This window comes from Rhinolophus sinicus, chromosome 1 (genome assembly GCF_057876585.1).
Source record: "Rhinolophus sinicus isolate RSI-liver-muscle chromosome 1, RSI-T2T, whole genome shotgun sequence".
In the NCBI taxonomy this organism is placed as follows: Eukaryota; Metazoa; Chordata; class Mammalia; order Chiroptera; family Rhinolophidae; genus Rhinolophus; species Rhinolophus sinicus.
Window position 1 is genome coordinate 188,462,465 of NC_142501.1, and position 18,620 is coordinate 188,481,084.

General features: G+C 35.2%; 1 protein-coding gene across 4 annotated transcripts in view; it reads right to left on the reverse strand.

Annotated features, from left to right (window-relative positions):
* Positions 1 to 18,620, reverse strand: part of KLHL5 (kelch like family member 5) — a 67,351-nt gene that overhangs the window by 37,305 nt on the left and 11,426 nt on the right. Inside the window, exons 1-2 of one of the 4 annotated variants that reach the window (XM_074322398.2) lie at positions 10,996 to 11,072; positions 10,314 to 10,785 (exon numbers count right to left, since the gene is read on the reverse strand). The exons of 1 other annotated variant lie outside the window; for it this stretch is intronic. In XM_074322398.2, the coding sequence (XP_074178499.2) occupies positions 10,314 to 10,785; positions 10,996 to 11,023 (500 nt within the window). In that variant the 5' untranslated portion in view covers positions 11,024 to 11,072. Of the gene's footprint in view, positions 1 to 10,313; positions 10,786 to 10,995; positions 11,073 to 18,620 lie in introns of those variants that run through there. 2 more of the 4 variants (XM_019741965.3, XM_019741963.3) reach the window with 2 other exon arrangements.

Consider the following 18,620-nt stretch of genomic DNA (forward strand, 5'->3'; position numbering starts at 1 on the left):
GCATCCATTCACAAAAAGAGCATAAAAGAGTAAGGAACAGAGCTACTGAATAGACTTGAAGAGCTGCACAGCTTTCTAGCATTTCTTGTTTTGTTTTTAAGAAATTTGGGACTTTGCATATACATTTTAACAATTCAAGAATTTACGAAAAAAATAATTTACTGCATTTCCGTACAAGTATAGGACCTTCGGCATTAGAACAATTATATGCATAATTTTTATATCTAGAAGGAACCTATGCAATCATTTCATTCAACACCCTTATTTTGCAGATGAGAAAATCTGATGCCCCGAGTGGCTGAAATGATCAACCAAGGACACGTAGGCAGCTGGTTACAAAGCCAGGATTAGGAGGCGTTCAGAGTGGTGGTCCAACCACTCACAAAGGAATGGCAATTCTTGCTCACCTTTACCCTAAGGCATCAGTGAGCACAAGGGTATGAAGGGAAAATGACGGCACACTATGAATGAGGATCATTTAACAGAAAAAAAATACATCATAGGGCCGGCCCGGTGGCTCAGGCGGTTAGAGCTCCGTGCTCCTAACTCCGAAGGCTGCCGGTTCGATTCCCACATGGGCCAGTGGGCTCTCAACCACAAGGCTGCCAGTTCAATTCCTCGAGTCCCACAAGGGATGGTGGGCTCTGCCCCCTGCAACTAAAATTGAACATGGCACCTTGAGCTGAGCTGCCGCTGAGCTCCCAGATGGCTCAGTTGGTTGGAGCGTGTCCTCTCAACCACAAGGTTGCCGGTTTCGACTCCCGCAAGGGATGGTGGGCTGTGCCCCCTGCAACTAGCAACGGCAACTGGACTTGGAGCTGAGCTGTGCCCTCCACAACTAAGACTGAAAGGACAACAACTTGAAGCTGAACAGAACCCTCCACAACTAAGATTGAAAGGACAACAACTTGACTTGGAGAAAAGTCCTGGAAGTACACACTGTTCCCCAATAAAGTCCTGTTCCCCTTCCCCAATAAAATATTTTTAAAAAATGCATAATAAATTAAGGATCTTAGACAAAAGTCTATTGCTATATGACTGTCCCTTAACTAGCAACGAGAGCAAGTCTTTTAGGTTTCCATGGGACAGAGATCACACTGTTTTTATTGTTCTAGCTCTGTGGAATTTACAATGTAATACTTCCTTACTAGTTCTTTTCCTTATGTGCTTTGGAGGGTTAAATCAGAGAGGTACGGTGTAGTGATGAAGAGCATTTTAGGAAGGTTCTAGAACTGTGCTGTCCAATACAGCAGCCACTGGCCCCATGGGGCTGTTTTAATTTAATTAAGTAAAATAAAAATCAGTTCTTTAGTTGTTCTAGTCATATTTCAAGTACTCAGTAGTCCCATGGGGCCAGTGGCGGAACTGGATGGTACAGATATAGAACCTGCCTATCAACGCAGAGTTCTGTTCCTCACCACTGATTCAATTCCCTCTCACTATGTATCACTCTGGACAAGTTATTTAACTTCTCTAAGGCTTACTTTCTCAATAACCAAACAGGAATAAATAATACATAGTACTTTGTTTTAGAGGATCCCACAGGGGAGGATTATTAAATGAAATAAAAATAATCCAGCACAAAATAAGTACACAATCAAGGTAAGCTACTGTTAGCAGGATCTCATTTTTCAATGGCCAATGGGAAGGCCTATAATCACCCTCTTTTGTCTTTACATGTTGATTGTATGGTTGGTTGGTTGGTTGTCTTCTTAAAAATCGATCCCAGCATTATCAACTTTTATAACTAAATTTCATACCTCCTAATTAAAATGGCCTTAGTAAACCCAGTAGACAGCCTAACCCACAATACAAATATCTGGGAATAGACCATTTATGGAGCAGTAAAATATATTTCTCCATGATTTCTACTTGATCTTTTACATGATAACAGAGGAAATGCCTCTAACATCTCTGCTTAGTTTTATTTATATGTTACTAAGATGGTAAGTCATATTTCAAAGAATTGCATGAGATCGTTCAAATCTTTTCTAACAGACTGTCACTGTAATCAACTATACATTGCTGAATATTTCCAGGCTACGAGGAAACATTTAATTTTTAGCTCATTGTCCCTCTGCAGTAGGCAATGAATTTATAAGACAGAAAAATGCCTAAACATAGAAAAGATGCAAGTTTCAAGCAGAATCAGGTCACCAACTATATACAGAGTAACTCCTAACATGCAGTAAACTGTGGGGATGCAAAGAAAAATGATTCTTTGCTGAAGGGACTTCGAATTTGAAGACTCAAGCTTCATAAACTGGAAAAATCTAAACAGCAACACCACCTAACACTTGCATTTCCTTAGATTGCACACACGTGTGTACACACACAATATGTATCATGACCAATATTACCTTTTTCATTATAAACTATTTAGATTTCTTCACTTTCAACACCATAATTTGCATTAGGTTTTTCCAATGGAGTAATTTTTCAAAAGTTCTAAAAAATAACTTCATGAGACTTATACTGTACATAATTTTGAGTAGAAAACAAAGCTGTATTGCAACTCTAAATGTTCTGCCTGGATCAGTCCCTAGGTAAGTGATTTAGTCCTAGACACCTGCCGCAAAGCTTGCGGCATTCAGAATTCATGCTTTCACAAAAGTGCAAATTATTATGTTGTTAATCTTTGGGTATCTTTTACAAATATTCAAAACCACAAATGTAAAATAAGAATGTAAATTGCTTAGTATAGGCTAGCAGTCTCTATTTTTATGCATGCCTTTTTCAGTATACTTTAAAGCATGTGCCCAAATATATGAATATTTACTAATTTATAGAAGATATACAGATACCACTGTACAAGCATTATTGATAGTATAAAGCACAGAAAAAGAGATTTAAAGGATAAGACAAAATATAGTTCTTATATATATATATATGAGTATATATCTGTTCGTGTGTGTATATGTGTGTGTGTATACACATATATATGTACATATATATATATATATATATTTTTTTTTTTAAACCATTTCTCTAACTGATTATCTTGCACATCTCCAATTGGAGTGGGATTGCTATAGAGAAGGGAAAGATCAGTATGGACGAGTGTTTGAAAAGGTAACAAGTAGCCCGTGAGATTTGAAATATCTTAGAGTTTAGATGAGAGAGGAGGAAAAAGAGTTGGGGTTGTCCCCTTCAAGGAAAGGAAAAGGCATTTATATAAAAAGAAATGACAATAGGCAAAGATAAAGAATACCTTCTCTTCTCCCTTTCTCAAGACAAATATTTTTTTGATTTTGGCATGGAAGGGCTTTTTTTCCTGATCCCATGGCCAGACTAACTGTGGTGAAGAGACTTATATGTTGTTTATAAGACTCAAATTGTCTTACATAATAACCAGTTTGAAGGGGAAGCGCCAGTGGGTACTCTCATACGATGCTGATGAGAATTAAAATAGTAATGATGTTCCTGAAATGACTTTGAGAATACAAATTAAAAACCCTAAAAATGTGCATTCTCTTGGGACTTTATCCAGAGGAAATAATAATCTGTATGTACAGAAATATGGCGACAGGGAGGGTTTATCACAAGTTGTTTCCAACAGGAAAATATTGGAAACCACCTAAATTCCAAAACAAAACAGAATACTAGTTTAAAAAGCAAAAGTTATACCTGTGCATGGGAGAATGATACAGCCATTTAAAAAAATATGAGAGAATATTTAATGACGTGGAAACCTGTTTTAGCAAACATTAATTGTTTTTGCTATCCGGAATTCCTTCTTATGAGAACAGACCCATCTCTGCCTTTTGGGAAACCATGAATTTCCCACCTCAGTCCACGTGGCTTGGGCAGAGTTAAATCTTCCCCGGAACAGAAGTGAGCAAGGGACTGAGGCATGGCCAGTAAGAGTATCCTATCTCCTGGCAGCACTGATTCGTTTGAGTGGAAATATGATCCAAACAAGGCCAATCAGAATCAATTTCAAGATGTCTGTTGGCACTCTTAAAAAAAGAGTCACTCTCTTCCCATTAGTTTGTTAAGCTAATGAGAAGTAAAATTAAGGTTGCTAGTGGCTTTTTTGCTACCACATGAGAACATGCCATTACAAAGGAAAACAGAATCTACAGAGGGAATAAAATAGATTCCTGGAGTTATTTGAACATCTGGATCCAACCATGTCTAAAGCGAGGCTCTATTCTTGGACTCTTTATTCACTTATGCGAAAAAAAAATTTCTAGCTTTTGTTTTAGTCACTTTGAGTTGGATTTCTGCTTTTTGCAACCAGAATCCTAATTTTAATATTTATATTAGGGCAAAAAAATCAAATTCCAAAATATAAAAAGAAATGACAATAAGTAAAGATAAAGAATACCTTCTCTTCTCCCTTTCTCAAGACAAATATTTTTTGATTTTGGCATGGAAGGGCTATTTTTCCTGATCCCATGGCCAGACTATCTGTGGTGAAGAGACTTATATGTTGTTTATAAGACTCAAATTGTCTTACATAATAACCAGTTTGAAGGGGAAGCGCCAGTGGGAACTCTCATATGATGAGTGGAATGGATGTAAAATAAGCATGTACAATAGCATGTAAAATAAGATCCAGATTTTTATTCTAAAAACATATACTTTTATTATGTATGTATAAAAAATATACTGGGAGGATACTTCCCCAAATTGTTAATGGTTATTTTGGGTGGCAGGCTAATTAGTGAATTTTTTTTTGGACAATTTCCTTATCTCTATTTTCCAGTGTCTCTATGATAAAACTATTATGTAACATGGGAAAAAAACTAATAGAAAAATTAGATCCAGAAAACTGAAGAATTTTATTCAGCTGTCTTCACCTATTGCACCTGTTGATTTTAACCCCCAAACCATTATTCATTTCTACCATTGCTGAATCTCTCATGCAACTGGCTGTGGCCATGTGACTAGGTTTTCAACAGCAGAATGTTAGCAGAGCTGATAAATGCAACTTGTGTTATTTGCTTAACGTCCTCCTTTTTTTAGTTTGGTCTTTCCCACAGGCTAGATTGCACAGGGGAACCCGAGTAAGATTTGGCCATAAAGAAAGGATAACATCTTACAGATGAGAAATGATATGGAAGGAATCTAAGTTTCTGAGTGAACTTGTGAAGCATCACTACCTATCTGCCCTGGGCCACGTGCCCATCTGTTAGGTGACAGAGAAATAAACTTCTGCCTTATTTGAGCCACTGTATTTCTGAATCTCTTTGTTATATCATCGTAGCCTAATCGCTACTGACCAAATATTATGGCAAGGTTCATAGAGTATATGTGTAGAGTGTGTGTGTGTGTGTGTGTGTGTGTGTGTGTGTGTGTGATTGTTTTCATGCCTAATATAGCCAATTCTAAAAACGTAAAATCTCACTATCCAGTTACAAAGGAACAAATAAAATATAAGCAATAAGTGGCATAAAGATAGTTTCATCTGCCTTAAAAGTCTGGAGTTATAAAGACCAGTTGTGCAACTGTAGTGCCTATCCTTTTTCCTAAGCTGATTCTTCAGCTTTCCCAGCAGTTCTGGGAACTGATATGACTCCAATAAATTCCTGTTCTGTTTATATAATCAGCCAGTCAATTTCAGTTGCTTAAAAATAAGAATGCTAGTTTATATAGCGTACTGACAGGCTTTAGGAGGTTAATGAACTCCTTGAACTGTATACAAGATATTTAACACACATACAGGCATGTACCTACACACAAACACACACACATACACACACACAGTGTTTTCTGGGGAGAGGTTCCACAGTTAATGTGAAGGAAATCCATGATAGGACTTGGGTATGTATGTGTAAAGGAAGACAACGCAATGCGTCCTTCCCGGATACAAGTACATTATAGTTGAACTTCTTTGCCATCTATGGAAACAAAATATTTTTCATGTGGAAATGTAGAAAATTTTAATTTCACATTGAACCAGAATTAATAGACTAGTTCAAACAATGAGATGTGGCGACAACATAAGTAGGGCCAAGAAAAGAAGACAGCTCTGGAGAAAAGGTAATCCTATGAAGATACGCCCTTGTTGGGAGAGGAGGAGGACCCAAATGCCTCAACGCTGAGTCAAAGAAATAGCAAATCATCTGACCAAGAAACAGTTGAAGGATATCTGCAGTTGGAACAAAGTAGCAAGCAGCCAATAAGATGTGTCAGATGACTGAGGATAAAGAGTTGCAGCCACCTGAAGAGCTTAAACCTGTAAACCAGCCAGGCTTGGCAATTTCAAGAAAATTAGCTGAGGAGAGAAGGTGAAACAGGTTAGAATGAATCATTAAGTATTATGTTAATCCAAGTTGAACCCAGTGATTACATGAATAGTCACAGAGAACTGCCTCCTGGTATATGAGCATAATCTCCGTATTAATTGTTTGGGTTCAAACTGCAGCTATCTCCAAGTGGTCAAGGTCAATATCAACAATAATAAGTCACACTGATAGTAGGAATCCTTGATATGATGTGATGAAAATGGCACGTTACCTTTATGGCCTTCCTCCCCAAAACTCACAACCCCAGTCTAATTATGAGAAAAACATCAAACAAATTCCAATTGAATAAGACATTCTACAAAACATCTGACCAGTATTCTCAAAACTGCCAAAGTCGTCAGTAACAGGGAAAATCTGAGAAACTGTCACAGCCCAGAGGAGCCTAAGACACAGTGACTAAACGTAATGTGGTACCCTGGATAGGATCCTGCAACAGAAAAAGGACACTAGGTAGAAATTAAGGAAATATGAGTAAAGTATAGACTTTAGTTAATAATAATGTATCAATATTGGTTCATTAATAGTAACAGATGTACCGTACTAACATATTAATAATAGGGGAAACTGGGTGTGGGTTATATATGAACTCACCATACACTATTATCATAATTTTCCTGTAAATCTAAAAATGTTCTAAAAATAAAAAATTTATTTTTAAAACTGCAATTTTATTTTACTTACTAACCTTGAGCATGTTACTTAGTCTTTCTGTGCCTCACTGGCATCATCTGTAAAACCAGAACAGTAGCAATGTAACTCAGAAATTTGTTGTAAAGACTAATGAGTTAATACACTAAAGTGCTTAGAACAGTTGCTTCACTGAGAAGCACCCAGTCAGTATTAACTGTATTGTATTATTATTTTGGAATATTTGTATAGTAGTAACATTGTATAGCATATTGACTAAAAATAGTCTGACATAAATACTAAAGTCTAACTTTATAAACAAAATTTGAAATAATGAATTTCCCCCAATTAAAAATGTCAAAAGTACATAATTCCAAAACTGGCAAATCAAGAGAAGAATAAACTGTGTTTATACTATGGTCACAAGGAGCGCTAGCATGTAAACCTTGCTGAACCTGGTAAGAATTCACCCCAAATTAAGGTCTTAGCACCTATTGTCCACATAAAAGGTGACAGCTCTGTTACTTAGGGCCTACAGTTCCTCATGGGGTAAAAAAACAAAGTTTGTATTTTAATACCAAAGTAAAGACTTAGATGATTCCCATGGAGAAAAGGTGGCTAGGCTACACATCCAAGATCAAAGTTAAAAAAAAAAAGAAACTTGTATTATAAATCACTTAGATGTGTGGCAGCAAAAATTACCAGAAGTCTAAGGCCCAAGCAGACGTTTCCCCTAGCTAGAATACAACTGATCAAACACATTAACAACATGACACCTCTTACCCCTGCTTTAAATTGTCCAGATCCACTGTAGGTGTTACGATTCAGTGTATATAAAACATTTCAGCTATCTTCCCCTTTTTCTAATAACTGAAATTTTCAGACTAAGTTTTGAGATCTATATAAATACTATAACTGCCTAAATAAGAAATTCTCCACATAGCATATGTATTTTCCCATTGTCTTTAACATTTTAAGATATCAATTAAAATGTTATTAAGATGCTCAAATAAAATGTTTACTAGTTTATTCTTTGCAAATATTATAGAAAAGAACTGTTACTAATTTATATACAACAATTTGATGAATGTCACTGTAGCTTCTTTTGACATTAACACTGATAGTTTTTTATTTGTTTACAGTAGACGGGCAACCACCTAGAGGGACTGCTCACTTAATCAAAAAACTGGGAGCAAATAAATATATCCAGCCCCACGACAAAGATAAAAGACTCAGAGCAGGAGGACTGAAGGAAGATGTGAGAATTAGGTACATTTGATTTAGAAAAGAATAAGTTAAAAGTATACATACAAAAGACATTTCTAAAATCTAGAATTTTTTTTTTTCCTTTTTGCAATAAGATGTTAAAGGAGAAATTTCAAAGCACTGAGAATATTAAATTGCTCTGACACATTTCCCCTCTTCCATCTAAAAATCAGAGATACTTTAAGCACACTTTATTTTTGAAATAATATTTTAGAAATAGTTTTGGTCTCTGCAGATGTGAACTGTTTACTCCCATTTTATTATTTACTTTATTAACCTTCTTGGTTTACATTTTAGATTTTTTCAAATATCATTTTCTTATATTTCCTATAAATATGTCAATTTTTTATTCTTGAAGTATACACACAGCAATCTCAGTCAAAAAATGAAATTTTTTTTCTTTCATCATGAATATCCCAATAAGATGATATTTCAATATGGATATTAAAGAACAATTTAATTTTGGTAATCATTGGCTATGTAAACTACCTTTGTTGTAAGGAAGTAAATTATGTAACCAATGTGTGTATAACATTTAGCAAAATTATACATGTATATAAATTTTATACTCACATATGTATAATCTCTCCAGGTAGTAGATACATGTTAAGATTGTTATAATTTTTGCTGGTAAATGGTTTGTTTTGTCTAATTTTGTTAAAATACTCTTAATATACTGTATTGATATTCGAATGGAAAGATCACTACTCATTGGTTTCCCACAAAAATAATAAACCCTGAACCTTTTGCTATATAAATTATTCTCTATGGCAACAAGTCTCCAAAGAAAATACAAAACAATGAAACCACATTAACTCAATTGATCTCCATGTGAAAATTATTAGTGGCTCCCATTCCCTTAAGATAATGCCAAGTCACAAACTAATTTAAAAATTTTTAATTAAATACATTAGTTACATATGTAAAGATATTATTCCCTTCTCTCCATTACAGAAATGATTATAGATGACTGGTCTATATTTATTATTATTCCAACACAATTCAGAATTCTATGTTCTGAAGGTTAGAAGAAGAGAAGGTGGTGAATATCTCCAAGTAAGATATATTTGAATATATGAACTCATTTTATCGCCATCTCTTATGATGCCTATATTAATAATCACAAATGTTATCAAAACCTGCAAAGAAATTTTAAAGGAAAAGGCTCCACAATCAAACTAGACAAATGCTAAGCTATCTGTACCTTTAAATATTTTGAAATATTTGAGAGTGGATGAATCAGAAAGATGACTTTCATGCTCTAACTTGTTACATAAAATGCTACAGTAGTTTAAACTGAGGAATGAGAAAATCCATTTCAAAGATAAAACCAGGTTCCAAGGGTGAATGTGGATAAAGTCATTATGAAATTACCAATGTTATCCTTATTTTCTTTCCCCAAACTCATTTCCCCTTTTTCTTGCCCCCGTTTCACCAGCTGACCACACCTAGCCCCTCTATGTTCTCTCAAACTCTCCTGAAGGAATGTTCTTCACTTCCCTAAATAGCACAATTTTCAGTGAAATGAAGGCCAACCAAAATCAGTAGCTGTCATCTTAGAAAGAGACATAGTACTGTATTCTCTATATTAGTCTGGAGAGCTGCAACACAGACAGGACAAAGAGAAATAACCATAAGAAAAACATTATTGACAACTACAGTGGTGTGAAAGAATTATTGACAACTACAATGTGCATCTCCTTGTAAAACCTTTCATTTTCATTAAGGTTTAGAAGGGAGTCCATAATCTGTCGCAAACTATAATGTCATAAAAATTTTATACTAAAGAAATGTCTTCTATAGTTTTGCTATGATTAAGGAAGGTAAATGAATGAAGCAAACTTCAAGGCAATGACGCATAAAACTGCTACTATGTGTTATTTTCAAGGTGGAACTAGATCTACACATGGAACAGAAGATATTTCAAAATGAATGCTGTTTGTTATTTCTGTTATTTCTCTTTGTCCTTATAATTTTACAGAATTAAAATTAATATTTTTAAATCCTAGCAAAAGTACTACATATGCATACCAAGACATTATATATGTGTATGCACGTAGAGGTACATATACATATTCATAGACTTTTAAACAGTACTAAATTATTTTAAAACATTATAGATAATATACCCCACGCCCCATTTCTAACAGTAAGAAAATAATCAACCTGCATGAACTGGAATCAGATTCATTTTCTTCTTCACTAGTGCCATCATCCACTTCTGGTCTATCCAGCCAGTGTGCACCGCCACAATCTTCTGCTGTCAACTCAAGTGCAGGGACTTCAGAGGTGGATGCCATTGGCCAAGAAGGTGAACTCGGAAAATCCAGTTGGCTGGACCTTCGGTAACCAATTGAAGCCAAAGGCAATTGTAGGTTACACGGATCTAAAAACTTTCTCCCACCGTTTGCTCCAGTCTGTCCTCGATTCCAAAATTCTCCCTGCTGGCTGTCAACTGTAGAATTGGGAGACGATGCTTGATGGCCAAACCACCTCCATCTGATTTTCAAAATCTGCTTCACATCAAACTCTTTACGAGAACCAGACATCCTCAGAGAAACCAAGTGATCGTCTAGGCAACGGGCAAAAAGCACGGCACACAGATTTGTGCATCCAGGCAAGACAAGTATATGCCCTGCTGTACACAATAAACAGATTGAAAGGAAAATCACATTCATATATATATATCTGCATTTACTTTTGAACCGATATATCAGATTATAAAGAACAAAGGATAACGAATAAAGATGAAACACGGTGGAACATTCCGTTCAATCAGAGCAAACTCTAATCCACCTATCCTGAAGCAGCTAGCCCACTTTCCCCAGCTCTCCTTTCCCATACTGACCATTAGCTCTCACAAACACTGACAGCATTCATTAAAGTCCTTTCAAATGCAGAACACCACCCCCTTTCCTTAAACCACAAATGACAGAGACCGACAGCACCATCCTCTTGCAGTATCTCAGCCTCCGCTGCTTAGTATATTAACTCTTTTATTGCTGAAACAAGAAATTTATTCCAGAGCTTTTTCCTTGTACTTAGAGATCACTGTCAAACTAAAGTATTTCTATTTTTATACTAAGTTTCTAGATGAGAAATCACAAAACAATAGTTTTAAAAAAACATTTTTTTTTTAAATTAAATGAGTTATAGTGATTTTCAAGCTGTGCTCTTTAGCTGAGGGAGGAGGAGGGAGGAGGGCTACAAAGGTGAGGCTTCGGTTTGCTGCTTCCCACCTCTGCCTTCTCCCTTCAGGAAAGGAGTGTGTTATATTAATACAATAAGATCCTGGGGATGATTTCACTCGAGCGAAGAAGAAGAAGGAGAAGAAAAAGTTTGAAAACTACAAAGGATCAAAATATGGCAATACTTATTACTCTTCTTCAACTAAATAACATGAACTACAGAGCCAATACTGTTCTATACTGCTCTATAATTAGGATTGGGCTACAATTTAGTATAATATCCAAATTTTTATGGTACCACTTAGAAAAAGGAAAGTGTGGCTCAAGAAAGCTACCAAGGACTGGAATAGGACTATTTCTTGGGTGTACAGTTACCCTAAACGTTGTTAGCAAAACAAAACGATGGTCTGAACATGGTTACAGTTAATAAAAATTGATAAAGCAAATAAAAATCAATCAAATGCAATCAAATTGTAACATACTGAGTAGTTATTGTGAGCAAGACACTACTAGACATTGTGGGAGACACAAATATACACATCTTGCTTCCTACTCTTAAAAATAATTACATCTAGTTATCAAAACAAAAGTATTTGATAATTTAAAAACAAAAACAATTTTTCAGGGTGCTCAATATCTAATACTATAATATGCCAAATAGTTCACTCAAAAGGCAATGCCTTTTATCATTTGACCAAGAAAAAAAAGCTGCTTTGGAGGCATGAAATATATTGTGAGGCATATTTCTATATATCTTAACCTCACACAGCTCTTTAGGAAAATAAAAATTATTCAGAGAAACAAGAATGAGTTGCATGAAAAGCTATATACAATTTTGTGCTAAATACCATAGGACAAATCATAAATAAGAAAGAGAATGGAGATATCAGGATGATGTAGGATGGTGTGGGCAAGTTTTATGAGGAAGATGGCTTCTAAGAATAGTAAGAAGTTGTACAGGCAGAATAATGATAGATTTTATAATGGAAGAAAGATATTTTTAAAAGCATGAAGTGAGCATATTGACAAAGAAAGGGGGAAATATTACTTTAATCAGCCAGCCAGACATACCTAACTAATTTTAAGGCGTAGTAAGAGAGAAAGTTGGATGAATACGATGATATTAAATGTCTTGAGCACAAAGCATAGACTAGCCGGCAATATTAAGTGGACTGTTGAACAGAGTAGTGTTTTAGACAATTAATTTGGCAGTAGTATGCAAGATACATTAAAGAGTGAAATGACACTTTACCCTCTCCTCTCACCTCTGTCAGACTCCTTATCAACACCCTTCTAACTCCACTCTATCTGTCCAACTTTATTTCTATTTTCCAACATAGAAGTCCTGCTTCATCAGTCAAAGCAGAGTCTACATTATGTTGCTCCCTCTTTTATATGCGGTTTGTGTCCCAATTTCTACAGTTTTGAAATCCTACTCATCCTTCATGATTTAGCACAGGCACTACAACCCTTAGAAAGACATCTCCAATTATTCCAGCCTTGTAATTCTCCAGAAGGATAGCACCAACACCACCATCCCCACCACCCCCAAAAAGGGTGCTGGAAGTTGGGAGGGTGGAGTTTTAGTTCTTGGAATGACCAAAGAGTGCTATAGGCATTGAGTGGGAAGGGGCCAGAGATGGTAAACACCTTGCAATGCATGGTACAGGCCCACACAATGAAGAATGGCCACTGAAGTAGTTCATAATGATCTTGCCATCGTTATCTTCATTCAAATAAGTATTTACCAAGCATTTATGTGTACAAGGCCCGACAAGAAATAAAAAGATGAAAAACAAACAGATCATTTTTTAAGAGATTTTAAACTTACACTCAGGCAGAGAAAAGAGTAAGATAATTAAATGAACATTACACATGAAGAATATATTTGAATAAATACAATTTTATATAAATATAATTTGAAATTGGATTCAATCTATCAATGTGAGAGCATTTATCAGAGATTTTACTTATAATGTGCTAGCTCCAATAGCTAGAAGTGATTTTAATTGCTTTGTTGTTTGGTTGACTGATTTAAGCCTGAACTCAAGAGTGGACTTCATTAAAGACCACTGAGATGGCAGACACATCTCAATATAGTACAGAGAAGAAATCCAAAACCTTAAGGAGATGTGAATGTTAAAATATTAAACCATGCCCCCACTCCCAAGAGGGCCCAAAGATCCTTTCCACCAAGATACTAAGATATACATTAAATATATACCTCCTTAACGTAGTAGCTGTCTGAATAAGCTAGAGATGCAGGTGGGAAATCAGCCGTTGAAATAGGCTCCCTGATTTTAAAGGAATGCCAGGATCTCAGGTTGACAAAGTCCAAGCAGCTGCATTTAACAACTGCTGTCATGATCATGGGTTTAGTTACATGCATACACACATGCATACATATACATACATATGCATACACATGTATATACATAGTGTATATGCATTTGTATACATGTGTATACATATGTGTGTATGTATACATATGTATGTATATATATATATATACACCCCCCACAAAACCCAAACCTTTTGTATCAGTGGACTCACATTGCATGCTTGTTTTTACAGAGACCTTCATTTTGCCAATCCTTCTACACTCATTCTCCCCAGTAATCTCACCTTTCTCCATGTTTATAAAATCATATACAAACTTATACGTACATATATAATAGTTTTTGCTATTGTTTTGTAAGAGAGATCATATTGTATGTATCTTCTTTGGCATTTTGCTTTTCTCAATTACATATATACATATATGAACTAATAATGATCTTTTCAATAGTTGCATATTTCATAATTGTAAAATACAATTTATTATCTCCTTGCTAATGGGCACTTGGGTTGATTTCAGGTTTTTGTTTTATGCTATTAAAATAATGTTGAAATAAAAAATACATGTGAAGTTTTTATGACTGTGGAATTTATTCCCAGAAATGGAATTGCTGAGTTGAAGTTATGTGCATTTTATATTTAAATACATGGTTTACTTTGCTAAAATTCAGTTTCAAAAGAAAAGTGAGTGTACCCTTCTATTTTCATCAGCCCAGCATTCAACAATGAGTATTACAATTCTTTTAACTCCAGATGACCACTGGGTTTGAGCATATTTTCGTATGCTTATTGGCCATATGACTTCCAGTTTTATGAACTATTTATACTCTGACTATTTTTCTCTTGAGCTGTCTGTCTTTCCTTATCACTATCTAGAAGCTCTTTGTATTTTATAGATATTAACTCTTTATCTGTCTCATTTTGCAAATATTTTTTTCTAATCAATTTTCCAAATGGATAGCAACTAGTGCCTGCACCTTTACAAGCATTTTAAAATTAAAGTTTGACATACAATAGAAAAGTGTACAAATCACAAGTGGAGAGCTCCATGAATTACCACAATATGAACCCCATCCAGGTTAAGAAAAGCACTCAAGAGGTCTGCCTCATGCCTCGTCTCAGAAGGTAGCCAATCATCTTTAGCATACATTTTACCTGCTTTTGAACGTCACATAAATGTATTCATTTTTTTCACCACTGTTTTGAAACTAATGTGTTGCTGTCTGCTGCAACTGATTGTGGTTTTCATGGCTATATAGTATCCCATATATGAATACATGACAAGCAAAATCCATTCTGTTGCCAATAGACATTTGAGTTGTTTCTAAAAGTTGTAGACTTGTGCAAATAACGCTATGACCATTCTTGTATAAGTTGTCTGGTATACATGTACATGTGTACACCTGTGTATGCATTCCTGTTGAGTATACGTATCCAGAAACAAAACTAGATCACAAGGTATGTATATGTATGTTCACCTTTGATTGACGCCACCCATTCACACTTCCACAAGCAGCATATGAGAATTCCAGTGACTCCACGCGCAGCCCACACTAGTATCGTCAGTCTTTAATTTCAGTCATGCTGATGGGTGTGTGGTAGCTTCCCATTTGGTTTTTCTTCACATTTCTCTGATCACTAATCTGACTGAGTGACTTTGTTGACACAGTAGCTTGTTATAGCCCCCAGGTTAGAAAGCAGTGTACAGAAATATCTCCCCGCTTTAAATGCATTCCTGGGCCAAATACTTTCTTTATAAAAAACATGTAGTAAGCTTAAGCATTGATGCTTTTCATGGCATGAAATTCAGCATTTATTTAAATAACACTTTTTCTTTGGTCCCATCGACTTTTGCCAAACAGCATACAATTATTTTGCTCAAAAATATATCCAGCTCTGATGAGAAGAACTTAGAATTCTTTATTTATAAAAGATCAGTATATATTAAACATCATCATATTGTTAAATTATCAAAATGGTCTTCACTAACTATTCTATATAAATTAGATCCCTCATCCCCCTGGCCCTCTTAATGGTTTTCATAGCACTTATCACTACCTGGCATATTAGATAACTGGTCATCTCTGTAGGCCCAGCACTTACAACAATACCTGGCAGACAATAGGTGCTCAGTAAATATTTCTCCAATAAGCAAATGAATCCAATTATAAGAATGATAGTAAACAGTATACACTTATAATGTACATTTTAAAATTATAAAATAAAATTAAGAACCTAATATTAATAAAGATATTAGAAAAGATATACTTCTGGAGACAAAACCTTTTCAGTATTTTTTCAACTTAAGGAGAAAAATCACAATATATTACTCCAAGAATTTCTTTTTCCTATTTCATTCTTTAGGCATAAAATTTTTATCACTTTGAAATCTAACGGCTAAATAGCAGATGTCTTTTCAGACTGATACAACACTTTCTTCAAGCTGATTATCAAATTATATTCTGCACTTCTCTCGTAATAACTTTGCTTAAACTTGAGATACAAAAGCTCACACACTATTTAAAACACATAAGTATCAATTATGAATACATTTTTCAAAATGTAGTCAAGGAATCCACATACAATTTCTGCTTCAAATCTGTTCAAATGTTAGTCTGTGAATTGAAAAGATGACACTATTCAGTACTAAAATAGCAACACTGAAATGTCATTAAGCTAGATACAGATGAGCTCACTTCAACAGCTTCACTCAACAATTTAAATCACAGCTATTCAGTAACTGATTTATATGGGTAACCATTATTATACAAACCTCTCTTCATATAGAGTTTTAAAGACAACAGTATTTGTTTCATGAGTAGTCAATTTTAATGAATCCATTCCTATAGTTTTAAGTGTGTAATACATATTACATAAACATATCAATAATTAATTTTACTGACTAACCCAGCAGTACTTCACTTCCCCAAGTTTTCCCTCAACTATTTAAGGAATGAGTTATAACACATGATTTAGAAGAAACCTTTAAAGTTTGGTAATCCCGGGATACTGTTTTCTTATGGCTTAGTAATTCAAGATTTACTTTTGTAAAAGTTGACAAATACTAAAATGTTATACTTGCACTTTGAATATTATAATATAAATATAAGACACAAAACATCCCATCTTAAATACTGATGTTCCATGTTCGACTTGGATTAAGATACTGAGTATTTTAATTTTATAGAAAGGAACTCTCAAGTTGTGTCAATGTTCATAGCACACACTATTATTTGTCAGCAAAATCTTCATGAAATCTAAAAGTCTAGTATTAAAAGTAGTTATTTTCTTCTTGAATATTCTAAAACACGCGGGTTTGGATTTAGCCTTCAGGTTTTCGGGGAATGAAAGATACAGAGTACCCAAGAGTACACTTTAATACATTTAGGATAAGTTTGTCTACAGTTACAACAGAAACACCTTTGACTTTCAGATATACAAGGATACTTTTAAAACTCTGTCAAATTAAGACTTTTATCAAAATATCTTACTTTAAAATTTTGAAAACTAATATAATTCCAAAAAGATTTAAATTTCACTAACATTGAAAAAAGTATGATAGCAGAGAATATCAGTTTATTTACTCAGATTAGAAAAGATCTGAGATTTAATTTTAACTTTAATTACAGAAATCTATCCGATGTTCTGTACCCCTGTCCAATCTCATAAAAAGCAAACATTTTTAAATGCAAAAAAATACTTGTATTTATGTAAATTCAATAAATATTTGTGCTGTATGCAGAAAGAACGCCAAGATGAGAAAACGAGACAGTAAAATCCATCAGGGCGGGCGGGGACCACTAGGTCTCTAACAACTTGTACAGTACACAGCATTCAAATAGTTACTGACATCACATCAAAGAATAAATGAATAAATTAATGGCACAGACCTTGATTTGGAAAATCTTAACATCTAACAGAAGGGTTTTGAATGAAAACTTTACTGAATTATCAAAGAGTAAGTATGTCTTTTATTTGGGAGTGGATGAGGTTATTGAGCTGCAGCTCTAGAGGTATGGTACAAAAAAATTAATTTGACAACAGTAAAGAATGAATTGGTGAGGGAAGATACTATTGGTAGGGAAACAAATTAGGAAATTCTTCAAGGTGAGAGGTATGTATAGTTTAATCTTGGCTGGAAGCAATGAGATCTGAAAGGGGGTTAGATGTTACAGGGACAGACTTTATAGAATGTCTGTGGCAAATGGAGAGGCAGAAGTCAAAGATGACGGCATATTCAAACCTGGGTGTCTGGAAGAATGATAATATTAACATAATAAGAAAGTAAGAAGGATACAGTTACAAGAGGATTGAGTGTAGCTTTAGACAAATTTGGTTTTAATTACGGTATGTATCTAGCAACCAAATAGCTAGAAATAGGGGGCTAGAGCTATATTTAGCTTCTAGTTAAAAATCCATCTATTTAAGAAATCAGAAATTTAAAGTGTGGATAGATGAATCCTGAGCTCCTAACACTGGTTATCTTTTATCTTTGCATTTTTCAACTACTAGTTACCATAAACACATTGTATCAGAATTTCTTTGTAATGAAAAAAAAAAACTTAGAATACATTCTGAAACCCAAATTAGCACAATATTAAACAACTTTATTAAAAGGAATTGGGGGGCCGGTCCTGTGGCTTGGGCGGGTGGAACTCCATGCTCCTGGCGCCGGGGGCTGCCGGTTTGATTCCCACATGGGTCAGTGGGCTCTCAACCACAAGGTTGCCGGTTTGATTCCTCCACTCCCTCCCATAAGGGATGGTGGGCTCTGCCCCTTGCAACTAAGTTTGAACTCGGCACCTTGAGCTGAGCTGCCGCTGAGCTCCCAGATGGCTCAGTTGGTTGCAACGCCTCCTCTCAACCATAAAGTTGCTGGTTCGACTCCCCTAAGGGATGGTGGGCTGACCCCGCCACCCCAGTCAAGGGCAGCTGGGTCTGGAGCTGG